General features: G+C 34.6%; 1 protein-coding gene across 1 annotated transcript; it reads right to left on the bottom strand.

Moving 5' to 3' along the window:
• Window positions 1–11,993: 11,993 nt before the first annotated feature.
• Window positions 11,994–17,451, bottom strand: LOC140184841 (uncharacterized). Its single transcript, XM_072238028.1, has 9 exons — window positions 17,242–17,451; window positions 17,039–17,127; window positions 16,717–16,900; window positions 16,155–16,350; window positions 15,234–15,589; window positions 14,761–14,931; window positions 14,071–14,331; window positions 13,812–13,925; window positions 11,994–12,101 (listed from the first exon to the last, which is right to left on the bottom strand). Exons 1-9 carry the CDS (start codon window positions 17,449–17,451, stop codon window positions 11,994–11,996), a joined length of 1,689 nt encoding a protein of 562 aa, XP_072094129.1.
• Window positions 17,452–17,704: the final 253 nt, after the last annotated feature.

Here is a 17,704-nt window from a genome sequence, read left to right as displayed (position 1 = left end):
TAAATTTTGAGAGGCAATCAGAATTAAATTGAAACACTTTTTGGACCAAAGTCAAAATTTAAGTTAGCCAAAAAGAAACTTTTCGGGCCAATAAACAACAAATTTTAAGAAAACTTAAACACACAATTAAAAATAAGAATGTAACATTCATATTGGGCCCAAATGTGGTTTGAACAAATGAGACACATAGGACTGCCCAGATCTGAATTGAGGTTGGCCCAGAATGATTTTTTACTAGCAATAAGCCCAGAACACGCTGACTAGAAGGAAACATTCATCATCTGCCCAGAATTGTCTCATACCTGTTTATGAGACAAAAAGCTCCAGCAAAAACATCAGCACTTTTCAAACAAGGAATCATAACTCAAAATTCCTAGACAAGTCCTAAGCAAGCAGAATATATCCTCAGCTAATGGTTTAGTAAAAATATCTGCTAATTGCTCCTCTGATTTAACGAATTGAATGCTAATATCCCCCTTTTGGACATGTTCTCTTATTGAGTGAAATTTCACTTCAATATGTTTAGTCCTAGAGTGCAAAACTGGATTTTTAGAAATATTAATGGCACTCATATTATCACACAGCAGGGGAATATTTTCAGCATTTAATTTGTAATCAGCAAGCTGTGTTTTTAACCATAAGAGCTGAGAACAACAAGAGGAAGCAGCTATATACTCAGCCTCTACAGTGGAAAGGGCCACTGTTGGTTGCTTCTTACTTGACCATACATTCAAGGACTTCCCAAGGAAGCAACATAAACCAGAAGTGCTCCTTCTATCAACTCTATCACCAGCGAAATCTGCATCACAATACCCAACTACAGAAAAATCATCAATCTTAGGATACCAAAGACCAAAATTGGATGTGCCATGAACATATCTAATGATCCTTTTAACTGCAGAAAGATGTGACTCTTTTGGTTTGGATTGGAACCTAGAACACAATCCAACACTTTGCACAATATCGGGTCTAGAGGAAGTTAAGTACATAAGAGAGCCAATCATTCCTCTATACCTAGTCTCGTCAACATCTTTCTCAGTTTCTCCCTTATCTAATTTAGAATTTGGATGCATGGGAGTTCCCATGGGTTTGGCATTTTCCATACCAAATTTCTTAACTAATTCCTTGGCATACTTCTCTTGATGAATGAAAATACCTTTTTCAGTTTGTTTAATTTGCAGCCCAAGGAAGAAATTAAGTTCACCCATCATACTCATGTCAAATTCACTTGTCATGAGCTTTCCAAATTCAGTACAAAGGGATTCATTTGCTGATCCAAAAATAATGTCATCAACATATATTTGGACTAAAATAAAAGAATCATTAGAATTCTTGATAAATAGAGTTGTATCAGTGGTGCCTCTTTGAAAACCATTTTTCAAAAGAAAAGAGCTAAGTCTCTCATACCAAGCTCTAGGAGCTTGTCTTAAACCATAGAGAGCTTTAGACAATTTAAAAACATGATTAGAATGCTCTTTGTTTTCAAAACCAAGGGGCTGCTCCACATATACCTCTCTATCTATCACACCATTCAAGAATGCACATTTTACATCCATTTGGTATAATTTAAAACCACAAAATGAAGCATAGGCTAAGAGAAGTCTTATGGCTTCCATTCGGGCAACAAGGGCAAAGGATTCATCAAAGTCTATTCCTTCTTCTTGGTCATATCCTTGTGCCACTAGCCTTGCCTTGTTTCTTGCAATGCAACCATCTTCTCCCAACTTGTTTCGGAATATCCACTTGGTGCCGGTCACTTTCTTTCCACTTGGCCTTGGAACCAACGTCCACACTTGGTTCTTTTCAAACTCAAGAAGCTCATCCTCCATAGCTTTAATCCAAGAGGAGTCACTGAGGGCTTCCTTGACATTTTGAGGCTCTATTTGTGAAAGAAGGGCAATGTTTGAACCTTCATTTGCCTTTCTAGTGGAAGACCTAGTTTGCACTCCATGAGAGACGTCCCCAATGACAAATTCCTCAGGATAATTCTTCAAGAATCTCCATTCATGAGGTCTGGTGGACTTGGATGCGGATTCAGTCACCAAGGGATTCTGTGTGCTGCTGTCTGCAGAATTTCCTTCAGATTCATGAGACAAAATGGAATTGTCTCTTGAATTTTTAGCATTTGCTGTTTCTGGTTCAGCTTGTCCAGAATTTTCTTTTTCATGATTCTGAGCTGTTTCATCCTCCTTTTGAGCTTGATTTCCTACATCACCATCTTCCAAAATGCTTTGCACCAAGTTAGTATCACAGAATGTAACATGTATGGACTCTTCAATAATTCTAGCATCTTGATGATAAACCCTATATGCTTTACTAGTTGTGGAATATCCTACAAACAAGCACTCATAAGCCTTTGGATCAAATTTTCCCAAATTTTCTTTGTTATTCAAAACAAAGCATTTGCATCCAAAGATGTGCAGGTAATCTAAGTTTGGTGGGTAGCCTTTCCAAAGTTCATAAGGGGTTTTCTTCAAAAATTTCCTTATGATTGTTCTATTCAAAATGTGGCAAGCCGTGTTAACTGCTTCAGCCCAAAGGAATTTTGGAACATTACTCTCACAAAGCATAGCTCTTGTCATCTCTTGTATGCTTCTATTTCTTCTTTCCACAACACCATTTTGTTGTGGTGTCCTTGGACAAGAGAAGTTGTGAGATATTCCAAATTCCTCACAAAAGGATTCAAACAAATTATTTTCAAATTCAGTTCCATGATCGCTTCTTATAGAAGAGATTTTCAAGTCCTTTTCATTTTGAATTTTCTTGCAAAAAGGTTCAAAGGCCGAAAAGGCTTCATTTTTGTGTGCAAGAAATAAAACCCAACCAAACCTAGTATAGTCATCCACAATTACTAAACCATAATGTTTACCACCTAGGCTTTGAGTTCTTGTTGGACCAAATAAATCAATGTGTAGCAACTCAAGTGGTCTTTTAGTAGAGATGTCTTCCTTTGGTTTAAAAGAACTTTTTGTTTGTTTTTCCATTTGGCAAGCATCACAAGTGATGTATTTGTCAAACTTTATCAAAGGAAGACCTCTTACTAATTCTTTCTTTACAAGTTTGTTTATTTGAAACATACTTACATGGCCTAATCTCTTGTGCCATAACCACTTTTCAGACTCTTTAGAGTGGAGACAAGCTACATTTTGATCTTTTAGTTCATCAAGAGTAAGTCCATACATATTATTGAAACGCTTGGCAACAAACATCACTTCATTTGTCTTTTCATTTACAACACAGCATTCAAGCCTTTTGAAAACAACTAAATATCCTAAATCAAACAACTGACTTATGCTCAAAAGATTGTGCTTTAAACCACAAACCAAAAGTACATCATCAATGAAAGTAGATTGTTCATTACCTGCTTTTCCAACAGTAATGATTTTACCTTTACCATCATCTCCAAAGGTTACAAAACCTCCATCATACTTATTTAGTTTGATGAAGTAGGTTGACCTTCCAGTCATGTGCCTTGAACATCCACTATCCATGTACCACATGTCCTTTTTGTTCTTGGATGCTAGGCAAATCTGCATGAAGAGTTTCAAGTAGCCTTAGGTATCCAAACTAATTTGGATCTTTGAAGTTAATCCATCTTGGTTGCCCAAGTGCATTGAAATCACAAACAACATTGTAAACTTTGTTTCCTACAACTCTCTTTTCAATGAAGCATTGTGCATATGAGTGACCAAATTTCTTGCAATTAACACAATGATTTTCTGATGTGTGCCGCTGAAATTGAGATGAGTTATATTGCTTGAAATGATTAAATGGTTGGAATTTTCTGGTTTTTGGAGAAGAAGCATTTCTTTTGACAAACTGATTTTTGTTATAATTATTCCTCTTTGCAAAAATGTTTTCACCAGAATTTTGTTGAATATTTTTACCTTTCGAAAATGAGGTTTTGTTGTAAAATGGTGGTTTCTTGAAAGCATCCTCATTTTTCGAAATGTAACCCAAACCTAGCCGGTTTGAACTCGGTTCAGTTTTTTTTGAATGCTCAGTTTCACTTGTGTATACTTCATCAAAATTTTTTTTAAATGTTGCATCATTTTCAACACCAACTTTGTTTGGTATAGTTTTGGTATTTGATGAAGAAGCCACAAACTTTATAGAGGAAATATTAGAAACTGCTTCTTCCTTGGCTATGTAGCCTAAACCAGATTTTTCAAACAATGGTTTTTGACTTGCAAGTAATTTGTCCAAGTTACTAGAACCTTGAGCAAATTTTGCTAAGTCACCATTCAGCCTTTTAATTTTGTCATTTAATCTTTCATTTTTAGCAATTAACTCATGTGAGGGATCCATAATGTGCTTTCCTTTTAATTTTTCAAGTTCAGATTTTAGAAATCTATTTTCTTCAATGATGTCTAAAGCACATTCAGTTTCCTTCACTTTTTCTTTTAAAAACTCATTTTCAGCTCTTAACACATCTCTTTCAGATCTGCATTCATTGTATTTGTCAAGCAGTTTTGAGGTGTTTAAGGTAAGATCATCAATAATAGCATGCAAGTCCTCAATGGTCAAATCATAATAGTTTACCTCATCAAGATTGTTGTTTCCAGCCATGAAACAGTCCTTGTCATCTCCTTCAGATTCTTCTTCTTCATTTGAGTCATTCTTAAGATCCTCTCAAGCTGCCATGAGTACTCTCTTCCTTTCCTTCTTTCCTTTGTCCTCCTTTTTGAGCTTTGGGCAGTTTGATTTGAAGTGTCCAGTTTCCTTGCAATGATGACACGTCACTGACAAACCCCATTTTGAGGGTTTATCTTGTGCTGATTTCAGGGGTTTTATCAATGATTCCACACACTTTCTATATGAGAATACAAGAGTTTGCATTCCTTTCCTAGTTTTGCCTCATGAATGAAAACATGCTTATTTTGCACTAAAATAGATACATTTCTAATCTTCTCTTGAGGCCATTCGATGCCGTGACTTGTGTGTTAAGTGGTTTCAGGATATAGAGTAGGAATGGACAGGAAAAGAGAAGGAAGACGGGTGCAAAGGAAGGAAGCATGAGAATTGAGCTTTGGAAATTCCCGCATGGGCGCGTGCGCGCACCTGGCGCGCCCGCGCGGATAAGAGCAACGTGAAGCCGAGACTAAGAGCCAAGCCACGAGCCGGCTTGAGTAGCGGCTAAGCCAGGATCCTCATGGACGCGCACGCGTACATCACGCCTCTGCGCACATTACAAGACGCCTCAACAGCGCGTACGCGTACCTTACGCGTGTGCGCCGATTTGCGAATGTGGTTTTTTTTAAGAAGTCACGTGACTTAGGCGTGGAGGTAGTTAAGAATCCCACTTTTGGGGAAATGCCTTGGCAGGGAAAAGGCTTAAGAAGACCAAGGGAGCAAGGGTTAAACACACTTAGTTCATTTGCTAGATTTTAGATTTTTTTGGGAGGAGAGTTAGTTTTCACTTTTGGGAGAGAAGAAGAGGAAAAGATTCCAAGCTTTTCACTAGGGTTCATCTTCACCCAATTTCTGAATTTTCAATCATTTTTGGTGAGATCCATTACAATTCTCATTCCATTTTATTCATGTCATAGATTTTTCTTCTCCAAATTCAAGTAGTTGTAATTGATCAACTCTCATAGATCTAGAATTTAATGTTGTAATTTTGAATTTCATTAACTCTTTGAGAAATTGCTTTCCATTGCTACTCTTTGAGGCTTGGTGTTAGATTCTTGTGTTGCAATACTTTCAATTCTATTTTTCTTCTCATTTTACTATGACTTTCCTTTTTGCTCATCACATGTTTGATAAAATGTCAACACTAGCTATGGAGTAGAATTTTTACACTTGGCATAGGGTTTGGTCATTGGAAGAAGTTGAATAGTTGTATCAATAGTTGATTTGGAATTAGGGATTGCTAGTTGGCTTGGAGTGCACTAAAGCTAGATTCCCATGAGGTGAAGCTAGGACTTGTGACTCAAGTTGATTGTTTTCATTTGATTTTCCTCTATATTTAGGGGACAACTAAATGAAGCAAGGCCTAATTGTTGTCAACATTGAATGGACTATAAGGATAGAATTTCTAATGCCAACCCTAAGCCAAGTCTTTTGATAATTGATTGTTTGTTTCTCATTACTTTGCTAAAACCTTCAAAGAATTCCAACAAGGCTTACTAAATCAATAAGATGCACACTTTGGCAATTCTAAGGGAGAACGACTCGGGAGATTAGTACTCTCGGATATAGATTGTAGATTTGTTTGATGATGGATTTTGCGTTGGTTTAGATTATACTACGATTGATCACTTGATAAATTCTATACCGGCAAAAATTCATTCGTCAGTCACCTTGCCCAAGTCTATCTTTTGCTCCTTTGAACTTGAACCTTTGTATTTGCCCTTGCTTTTCATCATCCTTCTAAATTTTCTAGCAAAAAACAAAAGCTCGTCATCTGAAATACCATCACTAGACTCACTCTCTTTCGGTTCTATTTGTGACTTGAGGGCTATTCCATTTTTCTTTGAGTCTGTGTTTGTGTGTGTGGCTTCATAGGCAAGGAGTTTTCCTCTTAGCTCATCATAGGTTATGGGACTTATATTGTTACTCTCGGTTAGGACAGTGGCAGTGTTTTCCCACTCTTTTGTGAGGCTTCTAAGGAGTTTTCTCACCAAGGTTTGTTCTGCATAGTTTGTACCCATAGCATCAAGGTTGTTGATTATGATTGAGAATCTCTCAAATACTTCATCAATGCTTTCTCCATCCTTCATGCTAAACATCTCGTACTCTTTTTGCAGCATATCAATCCTCGTTTCTTTGACTTGTTTGGTGCCTTCATGTGTAACCTGGAGTTTTTCCCAGATTTCTTTGGCTGTCTTGCATCTAGACACCTTCCGGTACTCTTCAAAGCTGATAGCACAATGAAGAAGGTTGATTGCTTTAGCGTTCAGCTCTATCTTCTTCTTATCATCTTCATTCCATTCAGCTTCTTCTTTTGGAGTCACCACTCCATCAGCACTTGTTTTTGTTGGGATCTTTGGACCCTCACAACGATCTTCCATAGGTTGTAGTCAATGGATTGGATGAAGATCCTTATCCTTTCTTTCCAGTAGGAATAATTCTTCCCGTTGAAGAAAGGTGGTCGGTTGTTTGACTGACCTTCAGTGAGGGTGTAGGCAACTGTGGTTGTGCCCAAGTTGTTCGCCATTGGATCTTTGCTCCAAGCAGTTAAGCTTAATTCTTGAGACCTTAGCTCTTGATACCAATTGAAGGTTGTGGTAGGCTTAGAGAAGGGGGGTTGAATCTATGCCTTCCTTTTAAGTTGCTGTTATGAACCTTTTTTAAACAAAATTACAATTCTGATTCTGTTTGAACTCAGCAGCGGAAATTTATGAGATAATTTATTTTTGTCTCATGAATATCAGAAAACAGAACTTAGCAGAGAAGAGAAAAGAGAACACCAGCATATATCCTGGTTCGGTTGCCTTGTGCTATGCAACCTACATCCAGTCTCCTCCACAATTATGGAGGAATTTCACTATAGTTAATAGAATTACATACACCAATTTCACTCTCAAGTTCTATTCTAACTTGACATTGGCTATGCTAACTCCTAACTATTCACCCTTAGTGCTAACCCAACTAAGAAAGGGATACCAAACAGGTACAAGATACAAGACACTTAGCTAACCTAAAGAAATATGAAAATAACTCTAGGCTTTTCTCTCAAGTGTATCTCTCAGCCTTTTTCCACTCATGGCTTTTTCTTAAGCTTTCTCACTTTGCCTTTTCTCTCAAGAAATTACAGAAAGATAAGCTTAGAAAAGTACATTACAATCAGTAAAACATGAAGGAGATTGACTTCATCAACAGCCTCTAAGCTATGTGAAAAACCAGCTTTGCAAATCTCTGAATTTGTTCTTCAGTGTTGGCAGAATGCTTCTTTGACAGAGAGCATTGTCCAAGTAGAGAAACTTCACCGGGAATCCTTCACAGAACTCAACTTCTCAAACTCTGGTTTTCTCTCCTTGGTCCTGAATGAACAGAAAAACTTCCTTTTAGCTCCTTGCATGTTGTTGGGTCCTTCTTCCAAGGTCAACATCTTGAGCCTTGAGCTTCACCAACCACAGATTCACTTTTTCTCCTTAATCCTCAGAGTAGAAACTTTCCTTCTGACTTTTCCAACTTGTCCGAAAGCCAATAAGGAGTAACCGAAATTGTCTTCCAATGGTCAACCAAATCTGAACCATAGAGATGCAACTTGGTCCCCAAGAATCTCTTGTGGCCGTGGATTTGAAATAGAATAGGGCAGAGAACCACTTTCCCTTGAATGCCATTTTCGGATATTGCAGAGCGTTGGGAAGAAGGGATGAAGATCTGATGCATGCAAGATGAGATGGATTACCTTTCTTAAGCTTGATTTAGCTTGGAGTTACTGTTTTAGCTTCTGTGCTTCAAGCTTCACTCTCTCTCTCTCTCTCTCTTGCTTCTTTGGTCACTAGCTTATGGATGAAGCTTTTTCTCTCTTTCTCTTTCTTACTTTTCTGATGCTATGATTTGACTTGATTATAGAAGTGTACGTTGCTGTGGTGAGAGTAAGTGAGAGGGAATGAAAGCTTCTATCTTGTATGAGAAGCTTTGTGGGATGGATACGGGCTTGGATCCGGTTTTCATTAAGCCACCCGTTTGGCTCATTGGATCCTTTGACTTTGATTCTCTTGGGCTGTACTTGATTACTTATCCATCAGCCTTGCTATATCATTTTCATACCATTTGGGCTGCTTGAGATTTTGTTGGCCTGCAATATGAAATAAATAATTAGCAACATATACTTATTAACACTTAACACTAATTATTTATTTTGCCCAAAAATAATGTTTGTCATCACTAATTAATTTAGTTAATTTCTTAACTCAACAACAATAATACTAATAATAATAACTATAATGTCACCCACTTATAATATAACTTAAACTACTAACAACAACAATTTTAACTAAATTTCTAGTAATAATCAGTAAATTTTTAAATAATAATAATAATAATAATAATATAAATAAATTTAACAATAATAATAATAGTAATAATAATAATAATAATGTACTATTTTAATTATAGTTTTAGAAATAATCGGTTTATTTATTTCTAAATAATAATAATTATAATAATAATAACTATAATGTCACCCACTTATAATATAACTTAAACTACTATTAACAACAACAATTTTAACTAAATTTCTATTAATAATTAGTGAATTTTTAAATAACAATAATAATGTACTATTTTAATTATAGTTTTAGAAATAATCGGTTTATTTATTTCTAAATATTAATAATTATAATAATAATAACTATAATGTCACCCACTTATATAATATAACTTAAACTACTACTAACAACAACAATTTTAACTAAATTTCTAGTAATAATCAGTAAATTTTTAAATAATAATAATAATAATAATAATAATAATAATAATAATAATAATAATAATAATAATAATAATAATAATAATAATAATAATAATAATAATAATAATAATAATGTACTATCCTAAGCTAAAACGCTACTACTACATCAGGCAAACAAACAACTATAACTAAAACTCTTAACAATTGTAATTATAATTTTAAATACTAAAAATAAAAATAATGATGACATTAAGAACAATATTAATACTCAGTTTGTTGTTGTTATATATCTCTTCCTAAACTATCTCAAATAATAACTATAATTAACTTTCTAACAACACTAATACTGATTTTGAAATATTAAAAAAAATTAATAAATACACTTACATAGTCATCATAGCTGAGATAATTTATAATATGATATTCAAGACGATTTACATCTCTATATTTTTTTTTCTTCGGCATCTTACTCTACCTTGTATAAAGAGATTATGTGTGTTCTTGAAGGATGAAGAAGAAGAAGGAATGTGGCTGCTGGTGGGTGGGGATAGATGAAAATGATAGTTTGAGGGAGTTTCGGAGGTAGGTTTGGTGGTAATTACTTCATTGCTGGTTGAGGGGGCACCGTCCTGGGGAGCAAGGGAGCTGCGACGCGTGGAAGCTCCTTCACAACTCAGACCGTCTGTGTTGTGCTTCAAAATCGGACTGTCCGATTAGCTCCCCTCCAAAACGCACGGTCCGATTTCCTTGTCCTCTGATCTCACACATCTGTTAAGCACAGAACCTCCCCATAACGCTGTATAGCACCAACACTAGCTCCATATCAAAATTAATTTCCGTTAAAGTGATTGTAAATCAGTAAGATGTTCGATCACAATTCACAAACAGTACAATACCTATATTTAATACAATTAGTAATAAATTAATAATTTTTAATAATTATTATAAATACTTTTTGTAGATTTTATAGACCTTAAGGAAGAAAGAGTTTGAAATAAGTCATTTTTTAATCTAAAATAAACTTTTGAGTAAGCAGAAATTTTTTTATTTAATTTTTTTAGTCATCTGTAAAAGTTTAAAGATAAAAAAAAAGTAACACGTATTCTGATTTAATCTTCAAATATACAATAAGATCTACATTTAGTCTCATATGATATAGTAGAATTTCACTATAATGATCAATAAAACTACAAGCACTAGTCCAAAAATACAGACAGATACCTAAAACCGATTCATCCCAAAACCAACGACAAAAACAAATAAACCAAATTAATTCTACTCAGATAAACAAAATTGCGATTTCGAGCTCACAAACTAAGACAAATAAAAAATGATAAGATCAAATAAAACCAAATGCAAAACTCAAACTTAAACAGAAACTATTTTGTCTTTTCTTCTTAAATCATGCATTTTTTTTCTCATTGGCCTTTTCTCAAAACCTTTCTCACTATATCATGCCTTTTTCTTATCAAAGGAACACTCAGAAACCAAAATCTAAATATGTGAAATAAGTCTCATTAAAGAAGAACAATATCACTTAAATTTTCTTCGTGATGAATCTGTTGTGTTTCTTCTTGCTTGTTCTTGTTGCTTAAATATCTTCTGATCTTATAATAATTCAACAGCTGTTTGATAATCTTCCTAGCCGTTGTAATCATATCATGATCTCTTAAAGTTTCTGTTTGGGCTTTCAATCTACGACTTGAATGCAAGTCACATTATTATAAGCATTCGAGTTAGCACTACTTCCACTGGACATGCAAGGAATTAAGGGACAAAGAACAAAACGAGGCATCTAAATTGAGAAGACTATTAAGAAATAACATTCACTATAAAATACACGCATAATAGTAGCGGTTTTTATCAATATTAACTAATACTTGGTCTATATTTTAATTTTATAGTATTAGAATTTAAAATTTTAAATTTAAAATTTTAAATTTAATATTTAGTATTTAAAATTTAGAATATTAGCTAAATATCGGTCAAAATTTATAAATTTTGTTTGACTATTACTAATCTAAATTTAACCGTGATCATTAGAAAGTGATTGATACAAATATATATATATAACACATTCTTATTGAACAAAATGAGAAAAGTGATTGTTACAAATATAACGCACTCCTTTCTCTCTACAAAAATTTATAGGTCTAACTATTTCACATATCATTAGTCATTATCTATCGGAAATGAAATTTAAAATACACGAAAATGATTTTTTAGGGTTTATATATATTGATCGAGAAGCCAAAAATCATAAGATGGCAGGACATTGAAATTGAGATACAAAGATATAAAATCGTATTTGATAGAAGAGATAACATATCAAGAGACATTAAATTAGTGTATTTTGTACCATCTTAACAAAAAAATACAGAAACGCTAATAAAAAATACAACTTTTTTTTATTATTCTTGTTAATTTTTTATAATTATATTTTTTATTATTATATTTTTCGTTTCAAATTTTTTGAATGAAAAAATTAAAAATAAAATGGATTTTTATAATTTATTTTAATTCAAACAGAATACAAGAATACAAAATTTTGTGTTTCTATCTTTTATGTCTTGTTCTCAATATCTTGTCTTATCATGTGGCGAGAAACAACCGCAGAAAAGTTGATGATTTAATAGAAGAGTACATCTGAAAGCTCCAAATCATCAGCATCCTCACAACTTTGCATGACGATCACTTCTCGATAACACATACATCTATAGAACGTTTCGGATCGAATCTGCTCCATTAACACTTACCTATTAAGTTATTATCAAATCACAAATTGCAATGATGAGTTGAGAAGATGAATTTCAAAACCATGAATGTAGTGATGTAAGTTGTACCCAAGAGTTCCCCCAAACACTTCATTGGAGGTAAGGATTAGGTCGACGACGACCATCAGTCGCATGAAGCGTTCAGAGGAACTCCAGGAGACAACCAACAAATTAAATTCACCCCCATTGCACATGTCCTGGCTAGAAACATGCACAACAACAACTATATTTATATAGTGGAGAGATTTATGTTGCGGGACAAAAATAAATTAAAGGTGTATGTGAATGTTATGTTTCTTTTGTGGGCATGGAGAAATCTATGTAATTGACTTCTTTCTAATAAATTATTCTAGGCATGAATGAACCTAGACATGATTGTTAACTAGGAAGGGGTGACCTAAAGAGAGATACAGTTGTTGTGACTTCTGAGTGAGGGAGTGGGCTCTAGCTACATCAGAAGGGGAGATTCGACATGTTTCAAAAGCTAAAAATTTGATATTCTTCTTTGAAATTCTTTTAGTCGTTTTCATAGCTATGACTACTCATGCATATAACTTTATGGCCAACTCAATAAATATGAAAGGTAATTATCGTTGTTTGGAGACCCGTTGTTTATAAATAAAAGTTTGACAACAGAAAATAATTATTATCGTGTATAAAAGTACGACTATAATACGTATACATCAAAATTAATCACTAAATTAGCCATTAGTATAAAATATATATTAAAATATAAATATATATTAAAAATAAATTAAACTATACATATATTTATATACAAATATATTACTTAATAATTAATTTTAGTGACTTTTAGTGTGTGAATAATATTTTTGATGAACGTATTATGTGTATATAAAAAATTAATTATTAAATTAGTTACTATTATTATTATAAATACATATAGTATATTTTACTTTATTTTTATTATATATTTTATATTTTAATAAATATTTTATATAAATAACTAATTTGATAATTGATTATATATATATTATTTGAAAAGAAATTAATATTCTCCCTTTTTTTTACATAGTATTTTCGTCAAATGCACAATTATTAGAAAATTTGGAAATAGCAATTAGGATAATATTACTAAATAATTTTTACTAGTCAAGAGAAAATAATAATAAAATAATTTCAACGATTTTATAAATATATATAATTAATAGGTCTTAATAAATTTTGTTTAGAAAAATGAAAGTTATGATATTATGAAAAATTACTTAAATGACAGATAAAAATGAGAGAGTGAGTATTTAATAATTAGTAGCATAGTTAACTAATAAATTATTTAGTTATATATATATTAAAAATATATATTCAATGCTAATAAAAATTTATGTAGTTAATTGAGGAATGGAACCTTTCTTAAATTGTGGCTTCAAAATTATAATCATATTACATGATTACAAAAAATTAACTCTCAATTAGTCTGAAGGTATCATATCTTAGAGGGTGAGGATTGAAGAAGAAAGGAGACTGAAGATTGATGAAAAGAATAAAGAAAAATGAATTTTATTGATTACTTAGCAAAATAAATAAAAATCAATTTAGTACAATAGCATGCATCTACTTATAAAGAGTGATGGAAGTTTATGGAAATCTTAAGGATATGAAAAGGTGTGATTTGTGTTAAAGATGTGACTTGTGTTAACTCATAACAGAATTACCTGTCTTAACTGACACTCTCTCATCATAACATCCATCATCATCTCTACTTGTCTTTGTTCTGTTTTATTGACAGCTATACACTTATCATCATCTCCAGCAAACTTCATTCTACTCTGTTAAGTATGAACAATTCTGACTTCCAGCAATAAATTGCTGACCATGAACACTGAGCTTGGCACGGAAATGGAGAAAGCTCTTTGAGGGTATTGCCTTTCTAAGAATGTCAGCTAGCTGCACTGACCCTAGAATATGGCTTACCCGAATCTCTTTATTGTTGACATGATCCCTAACAAAGTGCAGATCAATCTCGAAGTGCTTGGACTTGGAGTGGAGGATAGGATTGGCAGCAAGCAAAACGACGCTGAGATTATCACAATACAACATTGGTACTTCGGGTGATGGATACAGCAATTCACTCATCATGGTTTTTATACAAATTAACTCCACTACTGCATCTACCATACTTCGATATTCAGTCTCAGTACTTAATCTAGCTACTATCGACTGCTTCTTTGACGCCTAAGAAATCAAATTTGAGCCAAGAAAGACACAATGATCACTGGTGGACTTCCTATCATCTGGATACCTAACCCAGTCTGAGTCACTATAAGCAGTTATGCCCATAGAGGAATCATGTTTTATATGTAAACCATAGCTAGCTATGCCACTTAAGTATCTTAGTACCCGTTTAACCATTCTTCAATGACAATCCAAAGGAGCTTGAACAAATTGAGACAGCTTATTAACACTGTAGCAGATTTCAAGCCTTGTTATTGTGAGATACTACAGACTGCCAATGATCGATCTGTATAGCTTTGGATCATAGAAGCTAGACCCACTAAGAGCTGAGATCTTCACAGTGGATGGCTGAGGTGTGTGGCAGGAGGCACAACCAACCATACCATCTTTCTTTAATACTTCCCCAACATATTTCTACTAAGTGAGCACTAGACCACCATCACAAGTTCTGGTTATTTGAATTCCAAGGAAGTAGTGTAGGTCTCTTATATCTTTGAGAGCAAATTTTTTGTTCAGCTTAGCTATCACATCTGTTACAAGCGCAGAAAATTCACCAATCAAAATGATATCATCTACATACAAAAGCACATAATTTGGAGTCTATCAACAGTTTTGACAAAGACTGAGACATCAGACTTGGTAACTGCAAAATCAATCTCCCTTAATTCACTTGCCAGCTTATGATACCACTCTCTTGGGCCTTGCTTCAGCCATAGAGAGCCTTTGTAAGCTTGCATACTAAGGAGGGATCTCCTTGTTCATACCCTGGAGGTTGCCTCATATAAACTTCCTCCATTAAATCACCATGCAAGAAGGCATTATTAACGTCTAACTGTCTAATTACCCAGGATTTGGATACAGCGATGGATAGCAAGAATCTAATGGAAGTAGCTAGACTTTACCACTAAGCTATAGGTCTCTGTGAAGTCAGATCCATGTTTCAGAGCATACCCCTGAGCTACCAGCCTCGCCTTGTACTTTTGTAAAGAGCCATCTGCATTGTATTTCAGCCTAAATACCCATCTGCTGCCTATGGCTTCTCTATTGGGTGGAAGGCTTACTAACTCCCACGTATTGTTCCTGATTAGTGCATCATATTCTAGATCCATAGAAGCTCTCCATTCTGGAGAATTCTGAGCTTGCTTCATAGTTCTTGACTCCACACTGGCAGAAAAGACTTCTGCCTTAAAAATTTCAGCCTTACTTCTAGTGATCATTGAGTGAGAATTAACAGCAGCATATACAGGTTCAGAATCCTCTGAAATTGGTATCTCAATGTCATTGATAGGGATAGGAGTGAGAATAGGGGAAGCTGCTATTGGTAAATGAGGTATGAGGGGCGAGGTTGATGGTTGAGGAAGAGTTGAAGGTGAGGAATTGGCTGAGTTTTGGTTCAAGCTATCTTGAGAGGGAGAGACCTGCTAACTTGAGATTGGATGGCTGAAGCTGACTTGCTGAGACCGAAACTACCTTGGTTCAACTATATTTGACAAAGGTCTAGGGATGAGTGGAATGGTTGGAATAGAGGGAGGTAAGGCATCTTCCGAAGCTGATACAGAGTTATTAGGAACCTGCTGTGTAGCTTGCTGAAAAGGAAACTTGTCTTCAAAGAATACAACATGAGGGGTAATAATAACTTTTCCATCATGAGTGAGACATTTATATCCCTTGTGAGATGTGCGATACCCAATGAATGTGCAAGGTGAGGACCTGAAATCCAACTTGTGCTTATTGTAAGATCTTTGATGAGGGAAGCGTAAACATGACTCGAAGCTAGTCATAAAAAGGCGTTTTGCCAAACAGTTTTTAAGTAGTAGACGTGCCCTCTAACACTGGTGTTGGAAGCATATTTATGAGCTTGGCAGCAGTAGTAAAGGCTTCTCCCCAAAATCTAGTAGGTATGGATGCCCCTGCAAGTAAAGTAAGGCCCATTTCAACCACATGGCGATGCTTCCTTTTAGCAGTTCCATTCTGCTGATGGACATGAGGACATGAAAACCTGCATACAACTCCTTTTGCCTGCAACAGCTTAGATAAGTTTTTATACTCAGTAGCATTGTCACTTTGCAACATTTTCAACTTTGTATTTAATTGCAATTCAACCAATTGTTGGAAGTGATTAAATACTGATTTTAATTGAGCTCTAGATTTAATGAGATAAAGCCATGTATACTTTGAGAATGCATCGATAAAGTTTATAAAGTACCAATGTCCATTAGTGTCTGAAATGGGTGCTTACCCCTAAATATCAGAATGTACAAGATCCAATGGATGGTTATACACAATTTGAGAGGAAGAGAAAGATAAGTGGTGGGATTTTTCAATACAACAAGCTGAGCATTTAAGTTTGGTTACAGAAGAGGAAATTTGACAAGTCTTTAATACTTGTGATACAATGCTATGATTTGGGTGGCCTAATCTAGCATGCCAAATTAGGACATCACCCTTATTTCCTAATGCAGAAGTGTATGCTTTTGGTTTACTTTGACCAGTTGTGAACTTATAAAGGCCTTTGTGAACAATGCCTTGAAGAACAATCTCTTGAGTGTCTTTGGTTTTTATGTAGCACCTATCATCATGAAATTCAAAGAAAATTTGATTGTCATAGCAACATTGATATACACTCATCAAATTCTTTGTTATTTTAGGCACACATAGCAGTTTTCTAAGGTGTAATAATCTAGAGCTCAAATCAAATTTAATGCACAAATTACCAACAAAGAAAATTGGCAAACCTATTCCATTGTCTACTATAACTTGCTCATCACCACAATACTCCTCCTTCTCTAACAGATTCTGCTCAGTGTGAGTCATATGATGCGTAGCTCCTGAGTCAAGATACCAATTCAGATTTTAAACTGTGGCAGGCGTTGCCAGGACATTACAAAAGTTGGCACGAGGCTGAGACACCTGCTGAGGGACCTGATTGTTTCCACTGCTATACCCTTTATTGCCATAGGGCTGATTGCTTGCTTTGCTGTATCCACCATATCCTCCATTTTCATTTTTATGGTCACCTTCATAGAAGTCTTCATTGTACTTATACCAGCAAGTTCTAGCCGTGTGACCTATTTTATTGCACACTTGATACTGTGGTTTCTCATCCTGATAACCTCTCATATTGTTCATCCTACCACCTCTATTTGACTGTCCTCTGCCACCTGCAGTCTGGCTACTAAAGCCACTATTTATATATTCTTGCAGTGAAGAATCTTGTAGAGATCTACCTCCATTGACGTAGCCATTGTCTCCTCTAAATGTGCGTCCTCCTTGTCTTTAAAATCCACCTCTAAAATCTCCTCTACCAAATTGAGCAATATTAGCTTGCACAAATGCCTCTGGCTTCCTGAACCTTGTGAGCATGCTCTCATGA

The sequence above is a fragment of the Arachis hypogaea genome, chromosome 5 (assembly GCF_003086295.3).
Source record: "Arachis hypogaea cultivar Tifrunner chromosome 5, arahy.Tifrunner.gnm2.J5K5, whole genome shotgun sequence".
Lineage (NCBI taxonomy): Eukaryota > Viridiplantae > Streptophyta > Magnoliopsida > Fabales > Fabaceae > Arachis > Arachis hypogaea.
The sequence above is the reverse complement of the archived record's forward strand: the minus strand, read 5'-3'. Positions and strand labels throughout refer to the sequence as shown.